Here is a 23280-nt window from a genome sequence, read left to right as displayed (position 1 = left end):
CGGTAACTGAGGCCATACATCATCATCATCTTCATTTCCTGTTTCCTGCTTCCCGGGTTGGGTTGTGAATCAAGGACCTCCATCGCTGCCTGTCTGTCCACCACGCTTCTCCTTTTTTAAGTACATCTTCTCGTTTTCCTCCCCTCTTCTCTATGCAGTCCCACACTGAATCTGTCTTTTTTGGGGTCTTCCTCGTGGTCTCATTCCTGTTAACTTCTCTCAAAAAACTTTTTTTGGCACTCTCTCTTCTCCCATTCTCATCATACGCCCATACCACTTTAGCTTTGTTGTTTCTATCCTGTCTTGAAGTTTCAAGATTCCTGTCCTTTTCCTTATCTCTTCATTTTTAATTCTATCCTTTCTGGTCTTGCCCTCGATACCTCTTAGGAATTTCATCTCCACTGCCTGTACTCTACTCTCCTCTCGTTTGTTGTAGTCCACGATCCAGCTGCATAAGTTAGTATGGGTTCATAATAGGTTGAATATAATACTTTCTTACATTTCTTTGGGACATCTTGGTTCCACAAAATATCCCTTACACTCTGGTAGAAGCTGTTTGCTTGTTGTATTCTTTTCCCAATTGCCTCGGTTATCTTTCCATCTTCTGTGATCACACTTCCCAAGTACGTGACACTTTTAAACACTTCCAGAATTTTACCATTCAGTTTTATTTTTCCTCTTCCTTCCTTCCTTCCTTCCTTCCTTCCTTCCTTCCTTCCTTCGTTCCTTCCTTCCTTCCTTCCTTCCTTCCTTCCTTTCCCTTGTCATCACGACTGTTTTACTTTTCTCTGTGCTTACTTTCATTCCAAATTTTTCTATCTCTTGATTCCATACATCTACTTGTTTTTTCAATTCCATTTCATCCTCACCTCATATCACTATATCATCTGCAAACAACGTGGCTTTCGTTGCCTGTCTTCCCAATCTCTGTTTAATGTTCTTATGAGTTTCATCCATATAATTATTTAAAAATATATCTGGGAAAGTAATAATCAGCTTTTCCCTCCAGGAATCTGCTGCTTGATTGCAGCTGCAGAGGTTAAACTTAGGTCTTTATGATTGCAGATGAAACCCATCACAGCACACTGGAGTAAATATTCTGGAGTCGCAGTTTGCTTCCAAAGAGCTGTGCAACAAAATTCAAATTGTGTTTTAAGTGGTGCAGTTCTCAGAAAGAAGCTCCAGTTGAGGTTTAGTTATCTTATGGTTATATAACAGAATTCTTTTACTGGCTCAGAGTACACTATGTCTAGAATAAATTTGTTACTTTTGTCTTTGACAAAAAGAAAGTAACTGAGGTACGAGTGATACTAGTGAAGTAATTCCTTATGCAGCAAGTCCATGGTACGAATGATGTGAAAATATCGCTCACAGGATTGGTTGGTGCGTGCATTTCAGTGGGCTTGGCAAACTGATGTGTAATAACTTGTGGAGTGATGAGGAAAGATGGAGAACTACCTCCCTTCTCATTTCTCAAGCATGCCTTTTTAGCAACATTAACACCATCCATGACAGCTGATGGTAGAACTGTTGAGGATACAACCAAACTTTGGGCTGACTACGCAGCAAACACATGTGACGGATGTCTGGCATGTGATATCCGTGTCTTTCTTTTGACCCCTGGAGCCATTTGATGCCTGATGTTGGGAGGTACTATACTTATCAAAGGATAGATCTTCTCCTCTGTGCTGATCTGAGGCAGTGTGTAATTAAATTGACTTAGCCATAGTTGTCCTTCAGTAGAATTTGGCTTTTGTTGCTAGACAGTAACACAACTGGAATATTGAAAATGCTAGGCAGACCTAGAGGGCTCCAATTCAGAAGGTCTACAACTTGGTAGTCGAAGCCATGTGATTGTTATTACGAGTACATTAACCCTTTGCCCTTCATTTTTCTTTCTTTCTGAACACGCTTGTTTATCCAGCTCCATTTAAAATTCTACTTACAGAGCGATAATTGACTGGACAAACATATGGGCAGCATATTTATAAAAATCAAATACAAAATAAATATAATTCAAGTATAATACAATACTCAGGTGTAATGTTCAGCATTTTTAATCCTGAAATTATCTACAACAGTCATATTTTCATGGGTAATTGTGCTTTGTGTGGAACTGCTCAAAATACTTGCCAGGATGTAATCCAGGCTTTCTTGTACATGCATTACAGGAAAACACTGTCTCACATAGTTGTCCTTTTACTTCTCAGTCACTGAAAACTGCAGTATTTACTTCTCCTCTAGGTTTAGTCCCATGGTGTGGTTTATAACCAGATGTTTCTGTGAGATTTGTTTGAAGTCGAAGTCCAAGTCATGGTAATCCTTCCAGCTGTCAGTAGAGGTGCTAGCACTGTCATTTTGTATAATTTTTGTTATTGGCATCTTCATCACTGAATTCACTAACGCAATTTAATTCATCAATAACTTCATCACCACTTAATTAAAAACTGCTCCCACTATCGCTCAAATTTTTGCCTAAAAGTCTCACAAATTACTTTTTACGCTCCTTGAACAACACCAAGTTACTAAGCAACGTCTGTTTACAAACTTGCACGGTCTTCAAAGGAGCCCCCACAAAACCTGAGTTTGAGATTATCTCAATACAGGGCTTCAAATTGTTGTCAACAGATGACAGTAGCTTACTGTATGTGTGATTCATGCATGTGTAACCCGACAAAGAAGTTATTCAGAGAAGAAAATCATGTCAGGTATTGCCCGACACGGGATCTGTGTGGGATAATTTCATTGTTGGGCATGGCCTGCCGCGTGAGTGAAGGGTTAAAGAACCCTGGTGAAATCAAAGCCAACACACTTAAAAACTCTTACAACTGAAAGGACTTTAAGCAAATAACTTCTTCTTCTTCCAACATTTTCTCTACTGTCTGTTTTTGTGTGGTTGGTAGAATGGTATGTATATAAAGAGAAGTGTATTAAGATGAACACAAACTCCCAGTCCCAAAACCAGAGGAATTAACCACATGCAATTAAAATTTGTTGCTCTGGCTGGTAATCAAAGCTGGAGCACTCTGAACCAAAAACCAGTACGCTGACCAAGCAGCCAAGGATCCAGACCATTAAACAGATGACATTATTATTATTATTATTATTATTATTATTATTATTATTATTATTATTATTATTATGTTGAGCTTATTCGTACATCATACCTCAACAGAAGTGAAATCCTTGTTCGAGGCTGCCAGTAACAGTAGACCATCATTACGAACAGTCCTGAAAGTGATGCTTAAACTCTTTGCTGGAGGTTGGGAGCTGGCAGTACGATTCCATAAAGTCGATCCTCCATAAAAAGCTTCTAGTAACTGCATGCGGCGATGCTTCTCGGATACTCTGAATTCTAACGCTGCACCATCAGAGAGGGAAATGGAGTCCATAGCCTCATTGCAGTTGGGTGCAATCAGATTAGCTCCACAGGAACAGGTTGCAGTGTTCCAATGGTCTAGACACACCCCGTGCGGACCGCAAGGAGACTCGGCACAAGGTCCACGGCCCGAGCCACGACCGCATGTAGGCTCCACACCACGCTGGCGGAGAGGGTTGCTCAGGTTGAGGGCTCGCCCATTGACAGCTAGGCTGTGTACGCAGCCAACCAGGTCATCCGAGTGCACCTGACCAGGTCGCTCCAAAATAGGATCAGCTGTAGCCAGACCTCCTACAAACATCTCCTGGTTGTTGAAGTTAAGGGTCCTGAAATGACATACATATATGTAATTTTAATAATGCATTATACATATCTTGTAACAATGAATAGTATATCAGAAAGAGTAATACAGGAGAAGAAATACTGGCAGAATGGAAAAAAAGCACCAAGAAGCAAGTCAGCAGCTTCACCTTCCTCTGCAAAGTGCTGATGTAGGATGGGAGAGTAGACGGAGAGATCAATACACAAGGAAGGAAAACTAACAATGTATTTTACCATCTAAATCAATGTCTAGTGGGGAAGGAGGAGTCTCGGAGAAAACGAAGATCCAAATCTACAACACAGTTTTCCTACCTCTCTCACATATGGTACTAAAACCTGGACTATGCTGGAGAAACATAAAAGAAGAGTGACTGCCTCAAATATGAAATACATTTGGAAGATAGTAAATAAGACCAGAAGAGACAAAGTCAAAATAGTTGTGTATAGAGGGTTGATTTTCCCCTCCCTTTTTATTGGGAACTTTGTTAAAGATTTTGTTCAATCAATCACCATTGATCTGCATTTAGGGCAGTTTTCCAAATACAGCAATCTGAGAGGAGTTACAGGTAAATTGGCAGTGCATACCATCCAGAACCAAGCTCTAATATGGTATTAGCATATTACAAGAATAGATGAAGAAAGGAAGCTGGAACATGTGTTCGAGGCCAAACTTGAAGGAACAAGAGGAAGAAGAAGACATCCCAGGAAGGAATGAATCATGAATCCAGTACATTGAAGAGGTAGCAAAGAGGAAGAGAAAGATCCTGCAGCATGTCAGTGATATGAATGTGTATAGAAAATGGCTGATAGACCCAATGATGAGAAGCAGAAGGGATAGATAAAGAAGAGTATATCACACTCAGCATTTTAGAAATTCTATTTGTTATGGTGATAGAGTAAAATATAATTCATGTTCTCATCTTATAAATCAATTGACGGGTGACCATTTAGCATGCAATTAAGTGCAGAACAGCTTAGACCTCTTTCTTCTGTAATGACATATTTTCAGATTGCACACTAATTCTTTCTCAAGTCCAAGAAAGGCCAAAGCCTGAACATTAGACAGCCACTAACTCCATTTTGAGCATTCCTAAACTGTTTTATTTTCCTGTCTTCCTAATCCCCTTTCTACTGTGTTCTACCTAACCCCTCCAAAGCGCTCTTCAGTCAAATGTCACCAGACCTAGAATTTTTCTTCCCTTCAACTGAAGAACAAGTGCCAAAATATTTCTTGTGCTATTTTAATCCAATTTATACATTCCTTTCACATTTATCCTTAGGTAAACCTGCCTGTCCACCCACCCCCCTTTCTCTCTTTATTTTTATTTATTTATTTTTTCTTCTGAGTTACATCGGGAAGTACGTGGGTTCGATTCCCCATCAGAAAGTCGAAAAATTTCAGAAACAAGATTTCCACTTCCAGAGGTGACATGGCCCTGTTTACTCAGCCTACACCAAAAATGAGTACCAGGTTAATTCCTATGGACAAAGACGGCCAGGTGAAAAGCTGACCACTCCACCCCTCCAAGGGCCTTCATGGCCTGTACGGAGATGACTATGACTTCCAATTTAGCCTCAATGAAAAGAAATGTCAAACAGACTATGTGAGGATACAATACAAGATGAGACATAGATGTAAATAATGGAAAGAAACAAACTTCCCCACTAAACAAAATCCCATGACGCAAAAGTCCTGAAGGGCCATGGCCTACCAAGTGACCGATGCTCAGCCCGAAGGCCTGTAGATTACAAGGTGTCGTGTGGTCAGCTTTTTTCTGACACCCCAATGGAGGCGAGCTGTATGTATAATTTTTACCACATACCAGCCCTCCTGCCATTCTTAAATTACTGGCAGTACCAGGAATCAAACATGGGCCTCTGAGGGTGGAAGCCAATTAGTGACTGTTACAATGGACAATATATTTGATATATCTTTTAAATGTAAATAAACTGTAAATATAACTTTTGTACATCTAAATTCTGTGAATAATTATTCACCCAAATTTTTTTTGTGTTACACATCAAGAGAAAACTGAAGAGAACAGAGAGAGAGAATTAAATTTTATGAAAAATATCCAGACTGAACTCATACTTCAATGGTAGCAGGGTGAACAGTGTAGATCTGATGACGATGGTGAATGCCCTAAAATTAAAGAACTGATTATGCAATCAAAAATGAGATTCATGTGGACTTCAAATGCCCTGTGAAAGTTCAGCAGTAATTAAACATGATTCATATAATACCAAAGCATGTGGTCATAAAGAGTAAAACAGCTGGAAATCCAAGAGTAATGGCAGGATGTGCCTAATCTATGCAGTCTGTGCCTAGTAATGATCCATGAACACTGACAACACTCGAGACTATTGGTTAAAGAACAGTATATATCAGAACAAAGGTGCTGACTTATCTCAGTCCTCGAAATGATATTCTGAAGAAATACAATGTTTTTGCACCAAATACTATTTCAGACAAATAGGACAAAAAAAAACTGGTTAACGTAGAAACAAGGACTTCGACAAGGAATTGTATCATCCTCTCTACTCTTCATCAGTCACAGATGAAATCCACAAGAGTGTAAAACAAAATATGGGAAGCAAAGAGACAAAGGGCTTAATCTTTGCAGATGTAGTAATAAGGGAATAAGATGAAATAGAAGTACAAGAACAAGTTGCTGTATGGAATTGGGAGTTAGATGAATATGGAATGAAAATAAATTTGGAGAAGAGTAAAGCAGTAGTGATGATGAGAGGTAATAGAGAAAGAAGAGGAAATACTGAAGTAAATGGAAGACCATTAGAAATAGTGAAAAACTGCAAATATTTGGGGAGTATACTTGCAGAAGACAGAAAAATAAACAAAGAAATTGGAAAGAGAGTCCAACAAGCAAATGGGTTTTGCCAATGTGTTAGAGGTATAATATGGAACTGGGACGTCCCAGAGAAATGCAAGAAAATTCTGTACTCAATGTATTACACACCAATTTTTGTTCTCTACAATCTGCTTTATGTCGCACCGACACACATGGGTCCTACGGCGACGATAGGGTAGGAAAGAGCTAGTAGTGGGAAGAAAGCAGCCGTGGCCTTAATTAAGGTACAGCCCCAGCATTTGCCTGGTGTGAAAATGGGAAACCACAGAAAACCATCTTCAGCACTTCTGACAGTGGGGTTCCAACCCAATATCTCTCAAATGAAAGCTCATAGACAAACTAATTTTGACATACGCAGCTGATACATGGATGATAACAACAAAACGTGATGAAAGCAGAATCCTAGCAGCCAAGATGAAATTCTTTAGAGGCAAAGGGATAAAATCAGAAACATAGCAATCAGAGAGAGAATTGGATTCCCTAAACTGCAAGACAGGACAGAGACCAGTAAGCTGAAATGGTATGGATACATAATGAGAATGGAAGAGGATAGAGTTCCAAAGTGAGTGTTTACAGAGAAAATAATAGGAGGATGACAATGGGGAAGGCCCAAAAATATGTGGATGGATACGGTGAAGGAGATTATAGAGTAGAAGAAATATTGGAGGAAGGGAGGGAGTGGTGGAGAGAGAGAAATCTGGGGAGGTCCTTGATTCAAAACCCAGCCTATAAGACTACAAATGGGAAATTAAGAAGAAGAAGACTAAGAGGGATTTAGTGAATGAGGAAATCATCAATCGTAAATATCTTGTATATTTTTCCAGCCAAAGAACATTATTCCATGTTCCTTGAAAATTATTTGGTGGTTCATCGCATTTTGCAACATCCAGTTTCAGGGATTAGCATCATGCCGCCCCATCAACAGACTGAACGTGAAAATACTATCACTTGCCACGGCTGTTTGTTAAAACTGAAAGTCAGAGGAAATTTGATGAACAGAACTGACAAGCTGCTGCTCAACCAGAATGAACATGAAGTTGCTTATTGGAAAGGTGTATTAACACTTTCAACACTACCATATTTTAACAGGGGCCCTCGCAGTGAACTGGGTCATTTTCAGAGGCAATACATTTCAATATATTATTACACAACAGCGAAACATAGTACATACCTAATTTTTGTATCTTATGAAGGTGTCAGCCATCCAAAATGAAGATGTTAATCAGGAAGTACATATCTAAAGTAATTTAATTATACTAGTCTTGTGAAAAACATTTTTAAAATGTACGCAAAAAAACTTTTACATTCAAGTCATACCAATAAGACTCAAACAATAAAAATTAATCATTTAATGTGGCTAATTAAGCCTCAAATAAACATAATTACATTTGAAGTACACAATTTACCCATTTAGAAATAGTTTGTTTTGCTATGGTAGTCCAACCTTGCACCACCATCTATTTTCTTATCATGGTACAGATGAATCATCATCCTATGTCTCTTTGTCTAAATGAAAACATAATCCTAAGTTTCTGTAAAGGTGAAATATTTCTATCGTTTGTATTTGGAGCAAAGTAATGTAGCTAAAAAAACTGCATTCAAAAGTGACATAACAAATAAAAATCTTGCCCGAACTATCACTTGATACGTTATCTGGTTTATAAGTGGAGTCTTCATCACTGTCATCTATTTCTGAACTCGCTTCTCCTGATAAAATATCCAAGATATCACTATCACTAAGCTGGCACGAGGACATGTTTGTAAAGTAACACAGCTGAGAGCGCGACAGATTTGGTGCGCTCAGCACCCAGCACATCGAGTGCTTCAGTAGAGGTCACAACAAGGAGAAACTACCATTTTATATCGTTTCAGTTTGAATTTACACATAACTGCTGCATTCTATTGGACACTAGATAAACTACTACCTTCAAGCAGGTGACGGGAACTATATGAGAAGTGTGCAGCTGCATATAAAGACGTGTGAAAATCACACTTGTATGGTATATGGGTGCCATCCACAACCACGATAGCAGTGCGCCCGTATTCTGTATGGGCATAGTGTTGAAAGTGTTAAACAGAGTTGTTTCTGTAGTTAAGAAACTAACTTCTAGAGTTCTGATATTTCATGCAAATGAATTGCAGAGTATGATACTGTTCTGACTATATTGCGCTGTTTGGTAACAATAATAAAGGATCTACTTCATATTTGTCACTAGCAACTTTATGAGGATTTAATAAATATAATGGGGAAGTTGGTTGGGTTTTTTCTAGTGGTTTAATGTTGCACTAACACACTGAAGATTTATGGCAATGCAAGGATGGAAAAGGGTTAGGATTGGGGAGGAAGCAGCCGTGGCCTAAATTACGGTACAGCCGCAGCATTTGCCTGGTGTGAAAAGGGGAGACCACAGGAAACCACCTTCAGGGCAGCCAAACCTACCATCTCTCAAATGCAAGCTTATGACTACATGACCCGAACCATACAGCCAACTCGCTTGGAATGTGTTCCTCTTCATGTTCCTATCTCACTCTATACGAACTGAGATGACACCTGTTTGTTCCTTTCCAGTATGTATAAAGAAGCAATAAAGAAATTTGAAAGACAAAAAGGTAGAGAGAAATACAAGACCTCACCCTTGAGTTTGCTAGCTTACCATGATAAAGAACGAAGAGTAAAGTGGAACATAGGATTTCTGGTTTTACAATAAAGCAATAAGTATTTCACTGAATAGTTCTTACCCTGCAGGTCCTGTATCATCAGCATAACAAGAGGCGTCACCTGGCCGACAATCTTGGCAAACGTCTCCATTCTCTGTACAAGCAGCGACACTCAGGGAAATGACACGTCCATTCCGTGTTGCAGTAACTTTGTGCCATTCTCCATCTGCAAGGGTCCCGCTTTCACCACCAACAGTCACAGACGTTATTGCGGTTCGTGTCCCACCATATGAGAAGATGGCCTTCCCATTAACCAATTCTAGAGCTACAAAATCTGATCTGCCTCCTGTCTGAGCTCCATAGTTGTAAACTAACAAAGCATTGGGTTTGGAAGTGGCAAACACCATAGATATGTCATTGGTGCCTGCATCCAGAGATGGGAATGCCATATAAGAAAGTTCCGTAAAACCAAATGTTGATCTTTCACAGTGAGGTCCATAACGTGCTTGGGGGCAACTGCAACGATAGCCAGGTCTCAGACTGACACACAGTCCACCATGAAGACAAGGATTGGGTCTGCAAGAGTCAGCAGCAGCCTCACACTGATTGCCACGGTATCCAGGTCGACACAGACAGAAGAAACTGTAGCCATCAGGACTGGGTCTGCAAGAGCCACCGTGCAGACAAGGATTGCCATCGCAGACCGCTCCACGTTCCGATTCACAGAGGCGTCCTTCTCGCAGGGCAGGACAGGCACAAACAAAGTCAAAACCTTGGCGTCTACAAGTTCCTCCATGTAGACAAGGATTGGGAGAACATGGGTCTTGACGTCGATCACATCTCGGTCCTGTAAAGCCATCACTGCAACGACACGTAAAGTCATGGCTGACCAGTGGAGAGGAGAACACCAGAGTCTGACTGTCTGTGATAACAGCCTGTTGCGGATGTACTCTTATCCCATCAGTACAGATCCCACCGTTAGCACACGGAGGTCGCTGCTGGCAGGGCGAGTATCCCACAATCAGGCCACTGGCTATCGATGATGGCACCGACAGTTTCCGAGACAGAATTTCAGCTACTTGAGAGCGACTTTTGTAAATGCTGCGGGGTCCTCTAATGGCGACAGTAAATTCAACTCCTCCATCTACGTCATGCATGCTGTACAACATGGGAACCTCTCCCGCACCAACAGCAGACTGAAGAGCGTCCAACATTGATTTATACGAATGAGCAAGAAAGTAAGAGGCTGTCACATTCTCAATGCGTACGGTTATACTGTTCTCGACAGTGGCATTATCGAAGGCTATAAATTCAACACTAACAGTAGACACTACATCAGGGTGACGACCGTCATTCCCAGACACGCTTAGTGAGTAACCAGTTCCAGGTGTAGGCTTGGTGGCATGAAGATCACAACTACTGGGGATGGTAAGGACCCCATGTGGAGGTGAACTACTTAGTATTCGACACTGGTATTCTCCAGATGTATCGACATCATTAGGGTGGACATCGGCGATCTTGCCCAATGGGGGTGTCATGCCACCAAATACGTGAACCAAAACGTGGACTGCACGAGGTGTAGATGGACTATCATTCTGATCAAGGACCAAGATGCTCACTGGATGCTGGGACTTCATCCGAGGCTCTCCGCTGTCCTCCACCTCCACCTGGAACATACAGCACAACTTCCTCAGAATTGCTCTACATATATTCTTATTTAGTGTAAATATACTTCAAAGGTCATAACAGAGTAACAAAGAATGCAGGATATCAAAGTCCATGATAATAGCACGAGAAATAAGACAAGGCAGCATAATGTCTCTACTTCTGTTCACACCATATTCTGAACAGATTCCAAGGACATTCTTGGGGATTTTTAGTAAGGCATCAAGATCAATGGAGAAGCCAAGAGGTTAATGGGTGATTAGACTTTAATAAAAACAGGTGCTTATAAATTTATAAAGGCATGATTATAAATAATAAAAACAATGATGATGATGATGATGATGATAATAATAATAATAATAATAATTTTGTGTGGCTATTTCTAGCCCGGTACAGCCCTTGTAAGGCAGACCCTCCGATGAGGGTGGGCGGCATCTGCCATGTGTAGGTAACTGTGTGTTATTGTGATGAAGGATAGTGTTGTGTGTGGTGTGTGAGTTGCAGGGATGTTGGGGACAGCACAAAAACCCAGCCTCCGAACCACTGGAATTAACGAGTGAAGGTTAAAATCCCTGATCTGGCCGGGAATCAAACCCAGGACCCTCTGGACCAAAGGCCAGCATGCTAACCATTTAGCCATGGAGCCGGACATTAATAATAATAATAATAATAATAATAATAATAATAATAATAATAACTGGACCCACACCAGGACTACTTGATACGAGAACCAGAAAGATTCAAAGGAAAGCAGCACTATTTGTTCTGGGTGATTTCCGACAAAGGAGTAGTGTTAGTAAATTGTTCTAAACTTTGGGCTGGGAAGACTTGGAAGTAAGGCGACGAGATGCTCGACTATGTGGTATATTTTGAGCTGTCAGTGAAGAGAGAGATGACGTGGAATGACAGTACTAGGCAAATAAGCTTCAACGGAGCTTTTAAAAGTAGGAAAGATCATAATATGAAGATAAAGTTGGATTTCAGGAGGACAAATTGGGGCAAATATTCATTTATAGGATGAGGAATAAAGGATTGGAATACATTATCAAGGCTAATGTTCGATAAATTTTCCAAGTTTTTTGAAAACATCTCAGGAAAAGCTAGGTAAACAATTGAGAGAGAATCTGCCACCAGGACAATAGACCTAAATATATGTATGTATGTATGTATGTATGTATGTATGTATGTATGTATGTATGTATGTATGTATGCATGTATGTATGTATGTCGAATAGTCAGCCTGAAGGCTGGCTGGATCATCAACTGCTCCACCGTCAGCTGTTGTAGATGGCGTAGATGTCAGTGAAGAGGTGTACTTGGAAAAGGGGGATGTGGTAGTTCCCTGTTGCTTTCCTCACCGAGCCAGAAGTTTGTTATTACATATCGGTCTACCAAGCCCACTAAAATTCACGCACTAACCGACCCTGTAAGAGATATTTTTACACACCGTTCATCACAGGGACTGGCTGCACAAGGAATGGCATTAATAACATCACTCATACTTCAGTGACTTTCATATTGTCAAAGTCAAGGATGAGACACCGAGACAGGTAATGAAAATAACAAATCTGATTTAGCCCATACCAGAAGATACAGTGCACTGTATACACTAGGACTCAGCAGCAAGGGCAATACAGTAGAACCTCGATAATTCAAAATTGGTTAATTCAAAATCTCACCTAATTCGAAGAAGCTCTCATTCCTGGAAACACGACGTACAGTTTTGCATGTTATTTAAATTGTTTAATTCGAAGAATAATGTCGGTCCCATTACCAAAATTCAGACTTTATTTAAAAGCTGCCTTTACATTTTACAAAAATAGTATTTTACAGAGTAATTTAAATTCAAAATTTCTAAGCGTAATGAATGAAAGCGTCTTCCGGAACGTGCAGGGGTAGCTTTCCGCACTTTCACTCACTTCGGTGTGTCTACAGTGTGCTTCATATGCGCTAAGTTCGAGTGAAGTCATAATTCTTTTGTATTCAGCGTTTTAAGGAACGCCACAATATCACGTAGCAGGCAGTGTGTGGAGAAGCATAATCCGTGAACACTGACGATGCCAACAGTTGGAGAAAAAGCGTGGCTCATATAATCAATTCGTATGCACCGAAAAAATATTTTCAGTGCCGATGAAACTGCATTTTTAATTTTTTTTAATACCGAGCCCAAACGGACTTACTGTTTTAAAGTAAAGAAGTGCCAGCCGGGAAATCGTACAAGGGTAGAGGTCACTGTGTTGTGTTGCAATGCACAAGGGAGCGAGAGACTTCCTTCCCTCGCCATACGAAAATTCGATAAGTCATGATGTTTTAAGGGCATCGGGCACTTTCCGTGCAAGTACAAGGCATCTAAAAATGCAAATGGTACAGTAATCCAAGAGATAAAGTATTTGCACAGGAGAGCCAGCATAATTTGTCCTCATCTTCGAAATTTTTTTCTTTCATTGCGAGAGGTTATGTTTGCCAGTGTTTTATCCCAGTGCATTATTTGATTAATGTTGGATACAGTTTGGAAATAGTGGTTTCCATGGCATTTGAAAGGTTTAAACTTAGAATCAAGGTGATTGCTTGCATTAATGGGTCTTAGAATACTTTGTGACGTGGCAAGAAGTGCCATGGCGGGAAATCATACAAGGATAGTCACTGTACTGTGTTGTAATGCAGACGGAAGCAAGAGACTTCCTCTCCTCATCATAGGAAAGTTTGATAAGCCAAGATGTTTTAAGGGCATTGGGTACTTTCCGTGCAAGTACAAGTCATCTAAAATGCATACAGTACAGTAATCCAATGAATAAAGCACTTGCACAGGGGAGCTAGTATAGATTTCTCCTTGTCTTTGAATCATGTTTTCTTTTTTTTTAAATTAATTGCGTGAGGTTATGTTTGCCGGTGAGTTATCCAAGTGCATTATTTGAATACTATAAATACATTTTGTTGGATGTATACATTTTGGAAATCATTTTGTTTTTTAAATTTTCCATGGCATTTAAAAGGTTTAAACTGTAAATCAAGGTTAATTGCATGCAGTAACAGGTCTTAGAATATTTTGTGATGCCGCGAGGGTTGGCATTTCTGAATTACGATTTGGCAGTTAATTTGAAATCACATAATTCGAAGACCGATTTCTGCGTTCGAACGACTTTGAATTAACGAGGTTTTACTGTACTTATGTTGATGATCAAATAGAACATTAACTTACCAGTATATCAAGTCTTGGAGTAGCCTCCCGATCCAGACTGCGAGTTGTTTTCACGACACCAGTGTGTGGCTCAATGGTCACCAGATCCTTCTGACGGCCACCTACAAGGCGATATGTGAACGGTGCCCCATTTGGTGGGAGATCTGGGTCTGTGGCGCTGAGAGTCATGACACTGGTACCTGGAGGTTCGTTTTCTGCCACATAGCCCACGACATTTGGAGGCTCAAACACAGGACCATTATCATTGAGGTCCAGAACAGCAATGCGCACTGTTGCGGTTCCTGTCTGTGGAGGTGTACCGGTGTCAATGGCTCCAACAGTGAGCGTATACGCTGGAATGGTTTCACGATCCAGCCGAGCGGTCGTGTCAATATCACCTGTTTGAGGATCCACCTTGAAAGCACGTCCTGCATTTCCACTAATAATAGAATACGAGAACTGATTATTTTGTGGCCTGACATCTTTGTCAACAGCACGTACAGTGGCAACTCGTGTCCCTGGAATAGCACCTTCAGACACCTGAGCTTCATACACAGCCTGGACAAATTCAGGGGGATCATTTCCATCCTGTATAGATACAATCACTTGAGCTTCGTCTGTATCATTACCTCTGATACCTCCCGCATTCTTTGCCAACACTGTCAGTACCACTCTATTTTGAGTTTCTCGATCTAGCCGCCGTGATACATGAATTGTGCCACTCTCTGGACCAATACTAAAGCCTCGATCATTACTGGAACCTACAAAGAGGTAGTAGACCAAGCCATCGTCACCAGCATCCTGATCGGTAGCCTGAATGGTACCCACACTTGTACCAACTTCTGCAGACTCTGATACATCAAAATGGAAGACAGGCTGTATAAATTTGGGGTAGAACTCATTCTGACCTGTAATATGCACCTTCACCTTGGTGGAACCATACATTGGTGAATCAGGATTGGCAGCCACAACGTCGAGACTGTAGAGACTCTTCTCTTCATAGTCAAAGCTGATTTTGGAGTAGATGACTCCTGTCTTTGGTTCAATACTGAATGAGTCTTTACCAGTTCCACCAACTAATGAATACTGCACTATAGCATTTTTGGCAGAGTCGATATCATGAGCATGCACCCGGAAAACAAAAGATTTTGGAGGTGAATTCTCTTGCAAGAAGGCTTCATAAGATGTCTGATTGAAAGCAGGTGCATTGTCGTTAATGTCAGTAAGAGTGACTGTAAGCATGGCTGTTGCAGCCCGAGGTTCAAATCCAAGATCTGTAGCTGTAATATTTAGGTGGTATTCTTGAACTGTATCGTAGTCTAATGGTTGTTGGATGGTAACAGCACCGGATACCTCATCCACTGCAAACTCTTTTCTTTCATTTCCACTTGATATAGAGTATCTCACCATCCCGTTGGGACCTTCATCAGCGTCAGAGGCAGATACAGTAAGAATGGTAGAGCCTACTGGCTCATTTTCAGGAACTAATACTTGATAGCTCAGAGCAGTAAAGATGGGCCCGTGCCTATTCTCACCAGTCACCACAAGAGTAACAGAGACATCTGCATGTTGAGGTGGAACTCCTCTATCCTGTGCTCGCACACGGAAAACAAAGCTCTGAAGTAAACGCCCTGTTAGAGGTTGTTGTACAACAATCCATCCTGTATTCCGAGCCAAGTCAAAGAGATCTGATCCATTCCCTCCCATTTTCAAATATTGTACCTCTGCATTGACTCCAAAGTCAGCTTCATCAGTTGCCAAGACACGGAGTACTCTTTGTCCTATGGAGGCACTCTCAGGTACAGGGGAGAAATATTCTGGGCGATCAAAACTGGGTGCATTGTTGTTGGCATCTACAACGTTGATGGTCACAAGACACTCTGATGACATGGGAGGTTTACCATTATCTGTAGCCATCACTGTCAACATGTACTGATTCTCTGGAGATGCCTCCAGCGCAGTGTGCTTATATCGTAGGCTACGTTTGGAGAAGACTTCTCCACTGGCTGGGTCTACAGTGAAGAGATCTGAAGGGTGTTTCAGAGAATATGAGATGACAGAGTTTGGACCTTGCTTGTCCCTGTCAGCTGCTAATACTTGCCCAACAAACACAACGCTTCGTTGCAGCTCTGGGAAGTTGAAGCTGTAATAGGAATGCTCAAACTCTGGTGCATTATCATTCTGATCCTGGATAGTAATTGTGAGTGGTGTCTCAGCTCGCCATGATCCATCCACAGCAGCAACTTTGAGGAGATACTCGTCCTGTGCCTCTCGATCCAAGGGACCGGCAACTGTCACATTGCCAGTCAAAGGATCAATGGCAAACTTGTCACCTGGGTTCTCTGTGAAGCTATACGTAGCATTAGCATTCTCTCCTACATCAAGATCTGAACTGGTCACCTTAATTACAAAGGCCCCTGGCTCTGCATTCTCTGTTACATTTACACTGAAGAGGCGAGTGAATCGAGGAGGGTTATCATTTTTATCTAGCACAGTGACAATCACTGTGGCACTACCTGTCAACGACGGTGTGCCACGATCAATGGCTAAAACAGTCAGTTGGTAACTTGCTACAGACTCCCGATCCAGGCGCACTGCTGTGTAGATATCACCAGTATCAGCATCCATCTCAAACGCTCCTTCCTCATCACCAAGTAAGCGATAGTACACTTGACCATTAGAACCCGAGTCTGCATCTGTAGCTGAGACTCTTACAACTTTCTCTGGAGGAGCTTCTTCTTCCAATATTGTTGCATTATACAAGGCAGAATCCAAAACAGGAGCATTGTCATTCGCATCTGTCACATTAATTACCAGCTGCAAAACGCTACGTAAAGGTGGAGAGTCTGAATCTCGAGCCTCCACCCAGACAACGTACTGGGGTGCTGTTTCATAGTCAAGTCCTGTTCCGGCAACCATAACTTCTCCAGTTGCAGCATCCATGCGGAGAGCATCACCCACATTACCTCCAGCAACAGCAAATCGTACGCTTCCTGCTGGACCTGGTTTAGGAGAACTGGCACTCAGGCGAGTGACAACACGACCTGCGATAACATCTTCTGGCAGAGTGAAGTGGGTTTCCTGAGGGGCAGTGATGCTAGGGAATAAATGTGCAGGCCATAGTTTCACTGCTAACTCAGCAGTGGCAATTTTAGGTTCACGCCCAGCATCACGTGCTTGGATCTGTAGTTGGAAGGTGCGATCCTTCCCACCACGGAGCTCCTGGGAAGCTTTTATTACTCCTGTCTCTTGGTTCATAGTGAAGAAAGCTGCATCTTCTCCACTAAGGTAAAACAGGATGCGACTGTTAGCTCCAACATCATTGTCTACAGCCTTGGCCCCAAATACGAACTGCCCTGGTTGGGTTCGATCTGGTACATGCACTGTGTATCTCGCACTAGAAAACTGTGGTGCATTGTCATTATCATCCAGGACATGGATCGTGAGATTGACAGCAGCAGCTCGAGGTTCAGTAGGGCTGGAATCTTGAGCAACCAGCGTCAGATGGTACACGGCTGTATCCTCACGGTCCAAAGAGATGGCTGTACTCACAAGACCAGTGTCAGCATTCACAGAGAAGCGCTCTGCACGTTCACCTAACAGACTGTATCGGATCTTGGCATTCAGGCCTGCATCCTTGTCTGTAGCAACAGGTTGTAACACGGATGTGCCAACTGGTAGGTTCTCTCCCACACTGGTAGTGTAGGCTTGGCGTCCAAACTCTGGGCTGTGGTCATTCACGTCCTGCACCACCACACGTACCGTTCCTGAGCCTGTCAGTGGGGGTGTACCTGCAAAACAAGATAAAGCAGGTCTTAAATAATGTATCTAATCAAAGTAACAAGATGAACAGAAAGTGTGGAATACTGAGTACAACTCAATTCAAAAATTTGTAGAATACTTAAGAAATGTAAATTTTGGAATCTCTAACTCACTTGGACAAGCCAAAAAGCATCAATAAAGCAATCAGTTAACTAATGTGTTAAACGAAGAACAATATTTCAATCACTGCCTGCTCGATCTGCATCCGATGGCTGCTTATACTACCTGCTCATTACAACATTTCAACACGGCACTAAATGAAACACTCCGTTTACAAATACCCACAGCAGGTGGCAGCTTCAACCGGCTCCAGACTTGTTGGAATGAAATAGCGGGAAATAGGGTAGTACTGTACTTGTTTCCAGTGAAAATGGTGTACTGCTGCGTGCCTTTATGCAAATCAAAGAAAGGGAAACCGGAATGCCGTGGTATGTCATTCCAGGACACGGGCCTTTTCTGGAGATCCAGTTGAAGCCATGTTTAGTTCTATAAGAATGGGAGGAGGGTGCAATGACGTGACTGACTCCCGGGCTGCTCAGAATTCCATAAAGAGAATTCTGAAATTCGGTATTTTAATGTTCACCGATGGTGCTAACGTTATCCACAAAAAAAAAAAAAAAAAAAAAAAAAAAAAAAAAAAAATTCTGCCTCAGTATCCTCTCCCGGACTTGACGAAATAGAACCAGTGATGCTGCTGAGTATGTACTTGATTTACTGGAGGATGTTCGTGAGGCCCCTAAGTCAGTGTGTGTAACTTTTTTTTTTTTTTTTGCTATCTGCTTTACGTCGCACCGACACAGATATGTCTTACGGCGACGATGTGATAGGAAAGGCCTAGGAATTGGAAAGAAGTGGCCGCGGCCTTAATTAAGGTACAGCCCCGGCATTTGCCTGGTGGGAAAATGGGAAACCAGGGAAACCATCTTCAGAGCTGCCAACAGTGGGGCTCGAACCCACTATCTCCCGATTACTGGATACTGGCCGCACTTAAGCTACTGCAGCTATCGAGCTCGGTGTGTGTCACTTTAGAAACTGCTTCCCAGGCATTAGTGTGTGGTTATTTAGTGCGTGTAATCGAAGAAAAAAACAGAATGCAGCACGTGCTTGAATAACGTTTCCACCTCAGTTAATGCATCCCCATTGATGAACTGCACTATCCCCAGCAACGATTTATTGGCCTAATTATGGGGCTACAGAAATTTGTTGAGGTGGCTCTACCGTACTGCAAGAAATCTACAAGTCTGCTCCAGACTATAAAAAACTATGTTCTACCCTCTTTGTGCCAGTGTAAGATTTTAAAGCGTTTTAGTAACAATAAGCACCAAGAACTTGTGTCAGAAACTGTGGTGGCCAGATTCGTGAAACCTCTGCTTAGTAATGTAGGGAAGTACCATACAAAGTAAGTTTCCAGGTTTTCTTGTTCGTCGAAACCTCTTTCTCGAAAAGTCCTGAAGCTATCACTCTCTAGAACACCACTTTATGCCTACAATTCTTTAATTTTTCTGTTACTTTCAGATTTAAAATTTTGCTCGTATGCTTATCTAGCTGTATTCACGCGATAAGTGGGTATGTATGGTGCTGCCATCTAGTGGCAGATTGTTTGTAAGTCGTGTTACACGTTTGAATATGGAATGAGCAGGCAGTATAAGCAGCCATCGGATGCAGATCGAGCAGGCAGTGATTTCAATATACTGGTAATGTAATTTGGAAAAATGCATTAGATATCCATAGTCAGAATTAAGAACAGAATAGAAAATGTAAAAATAACATATATGTCTATTAAAAAAAAAGGAAATAAAAAATTACTTTGGGATACACTGTATATCTGGAGATAATTTATATAAACTGTTTGCAGAGTACAATAAACTCCCAATTGTTCATGTATGGGTTATCCAGTTTGCAGGTTATTCTTGCACAAACTAAAAATGTATTAATTTTATTTTACATTTTATGGCCTACAGTGGACCACTCTAGTCAGTCACACAGAGGGATTTTTTGCTTTTTCCATCAGCCCAATATTTCTTCATTCCGGGAGATGCTACCTTCCTTTCTTCAATTGAAAACACCCTTCCATTAGACCTTTAATTAATCTTGGTCTGTAACCTGGTGTGTATGTCTTGAAGTATCTTAATTTTGTCTGTTTTGTTCTTGATCATCTATTGTTATTTGGAGTTCTTTAATATCATCCTTAATTTCCATAATCCATTTAATCTTGAGTCTTGCTATTAAATAATTTTTCAGTAATTCATCTGCTAATTCTGGTGTCAAGTGTTCTGATATTTTTTTTTTTTTCATAATCGTGCTTGATACTGATTCAATTTCCTTATAATCTGCTTTATATGATGCTATTCTCATTGTCCAATAACTTGAAATTGTTTATTTATGCATGTTCTAGTTATTATTCTTTCTGTCTTAGCCTGTAAGGATGTGCTTATGGGTAAAAATTACTGAGGCAAAATTGAAACATAAATTTCAGTTATTTATAATGTGCTTTTCAGGCCTCCTCTCTCAGTACCTATTGAGTGAACCCTTCCAAATGACACGACTTTGATTAGCTGTGCGGCTTTGTTAGTTCCGTTCAATGTGTGAGAGAAGCATGTACTGGGTAAATTTCACCCGTGCGCACACTCATTCATTTCAGAAGGCCATTCTTGTTTATTGTTAACTACTTTGTTTTTACGGATGAACAGTAGAGTAATTATTATTAGACTTTATACTACTTTATCGTATGTGTGCTTTTTTTGGCAAGATCACCTAAACTTTTAGTAGAATTTCAAGAACTGAAGATGTATCACTCTATGATGCAGAACAAAATTATAAACCTGTTGCTCCCAAGGAAGACAGCTACATCGCTCATAGTGATGACTCAGAAATACTCAGTGTTAAAGAAAGTGATCAGGCACGTTCCTAACATGTTTATTTCCTCTATAGGAATTAGTAATTGACAATTGTATCCTGTTTCAAATGCTCAAGTCATCTAGAAAGCAAATAATGTCAACTCAACTCTGAACCTACATTCCCTTGAAATTGCTTGAAAATGTCCTTAGATCTCACAAAGCAACACTTGGCATTAAGGCGTAAAATACTGATTCCACCAACAAATCTCTGAAGTCGTGTCAGTGGCTTTCTGGGAAATCTGAGGAAAGGAAAAGTACAGTCCTCAGAAAGCATCAAGCAAGAAGATGTGAAGCCGTGGAAGTAAAAGGGTCAACAAAACCACAACGTTTTGTATAATGCGCGAAAAACTAATTTGCAGGAAACATATGAAGCCAGTGCATGGAGAATGTGTGAAGCAAGTGAACGAGCAACAGGAAATACATGTAATCAAGTCTGATCTTTGAACATCCTCTACAGTTCTTACCTCTGTTCTTCCCTCTATACCCAGCGGGTGTTTTATCATATGTGACTGTTTTCATACAGAAAGTGTGTGTCTAATGTAATATAAACAACTGGGTGATGTCAATGTATGTATAAGCGTTATGAGAACATGAATATTTCAATATCCATTCTTATTATCACAAGTTGCACATTACCATAATAACTACAAAACTATTACAATTGATTTACTGCATAAATCTATCATCATTTACATGATTTCCAATAATTACAATTTAGAAATGTGGAAGATTTTGCTTGTAGATAATTTTCACCCATTGCACGTCCTTGCATCTCGACAGGGAAGAAAGTGCTTCCTGCTGGGTTAAGTATTTTGTGTATTTCAGCTGTATTAGTAGTTTTAAAAATGGTTCCACTAGCACAAGTTATTTCAGGCCGTGTGACTTAATTTTGCTGCTATCGACATGAAACTAAAAATTAATAAAAGCAATTTAAAAATAAATGTACTGTAATATATAGTTGCTCAAAAAAAATAATGAGCACATGGTATTGTGTGCTCTTCATATTTAATATTTTCTCAGATGCAATTTTAATTATTATCGATATATACTTCACCTCCCGTGCTGATACAAACCCTACGGATATCCACAAGAAACAATATATCTGTAGATTCAGTTATTTTTGAGAAAAGTGCACCTGCGAGGCACTTGTACAATACCAAGTGCTCATTAGTTTTTGAGTGACTGTACATTATTTTTTCCCACCTTTAAACTAGGCTTTCTGTAAGCTGAGTTGTTATGAAATGTAGCTTTTATGACAGCAATAAACCCTGCACTGTGTGACAGTAGAGTACCGTATCTATTGTTATTGGACTGTTTTAACAATAAAACAAAACTTGGAACTTGCAGAAAGAAAGATTAAATTGTTCATTAGTAAATGACATTACCTAAACCGTTATAAGACTCCGATATTCTTAGAAGATTGCAATAACACATACCCTTAGGTCACATTCATTACATATATGATTCCATCCCTTTTCTCTCCCATCTTCTCTCTTAAGACTGTAGACAAACCACTTGTACAACACCAATTCTTTGTGGCTTCCATCGCTCAAGAACTCATTCCATGAGTTACTATCTCCAAAAAGCTGCACATTTTTGTAGTCAACTAGGCATTGTGTAATCATATTTGATGTTATGCTTAAATGTACAGAAGAAACTACTTCCTCCAAGGGCACAAGTGTAGAATACAAAATGTCAGTGTATGTTACAATGTTTGCATTTGAAATTCTACCATATCAGTGGTGTGTATGAAGTAAGCCATATCTGTAACTTCCTGTGCACCAACCACCTTGCTTTTTACTTTGTACCTCTGTCTTCTACACTCTCCATAAATCTGTCAATAACATAAAAATGTAACTCACCAGTATCCATGGCAACAAGAGTAAGGATGTATTCTGCTTGGGCTTCGCGGTCCAGAGCTCTCAGTAGCGATACCTCGCCTGTCGATGCGTTGATGCGAAACAGATCAGCATCTCCCTCTTTGAGAAAATAACGAACATGTCCATTGTAAGGTGGTGTATCAGCATCATGAGCATGAACGGTGATCACATAGCCTGCAGGTGGAGGTAGAACATTTTCCATCACATACGCTACATACGGGGAGTCCAAGAACGTAGGCGGGTTATCATTGATATCTGCTACTGCAACGGCAATAGATGCTGTATCGAAGCGAACCATGTCGTCATCTGCTGCAGCACAATCTTCAGCGCGGACAGTCAACAAATAACGACTCTTGCGTTCGAAGTTGAGGTTCTTGGCAACACGTACCACACCAGTATCCTCACTAATACTGAAGTCTCTGTTCTCATCTCCAGCAGTGATTGCGTAGCGCACACGACCATTGGCTCCCTCATCAACATCTGTTGCAGACACCTGTAGCGAACAGTTAACCACAAATTAGTTACAATTAAGGCCGGATTAGTGGAACAGGAGCATATAGAACAATAAGAAAATAAATCTTGGACCTGGTCAAGCCAAAAATCTCCCTGG

The 23280-nt window shown here is 40.8% G+C and overlaps 1 protein-coding gene across 1 annotated transcript in view; it reads right to left on the bottom strand.

Moving 5' to 3' along the window:
- The window catches only part of ft (cadherin-related tumor suppressor fat), a 125838-nt gene that overhangs the window by 10995 nt on the left and 91563 nt on the right, over window positions 1–23280 (bottom strand). Inside the window, exons 7-10 of the mRNA XM_068229138.1 lie at window positions 22653–23163; window positions 14093–17862; window positions 9310–10895; window positions 3168–3705 (exon numbers count right to left, since the gene is read on the bottom strand). Coding sequence (XP_068085239.1) covers window positions 3168–3705; window positions 9310–10895; window positions 14093–17862; window positions 22653–23163 — 6405 coding nt within the window. The remainder of the gene's footprint in view (window positions 1–3167; window positions 3706–9309; window positions 10896–14092; window positions 17863–22652; window positions 23164–23280) is intronic.

Source organism: Anabrus simplex, chromosome 9, assembly GCF_040414725.1.
Source record: "Anabrus simplex isolate iqAnaSimp1 chromosome 9, ASM4041472v1, whole genome shotgun sequence".
Classification (NCBI taxonomy): domain Eukaryota; kingdom Metazoa; phylum Arthropoda; class Insecta; order Orthoptera; family Tettigoniidae; genus Anabrus; species Anabrus simplex.
The sequence above is the reverse complement of the archived record's forward strand: the minus strand, read 5'-3'. Positions and strand labels throughout refer to the sequence as shown.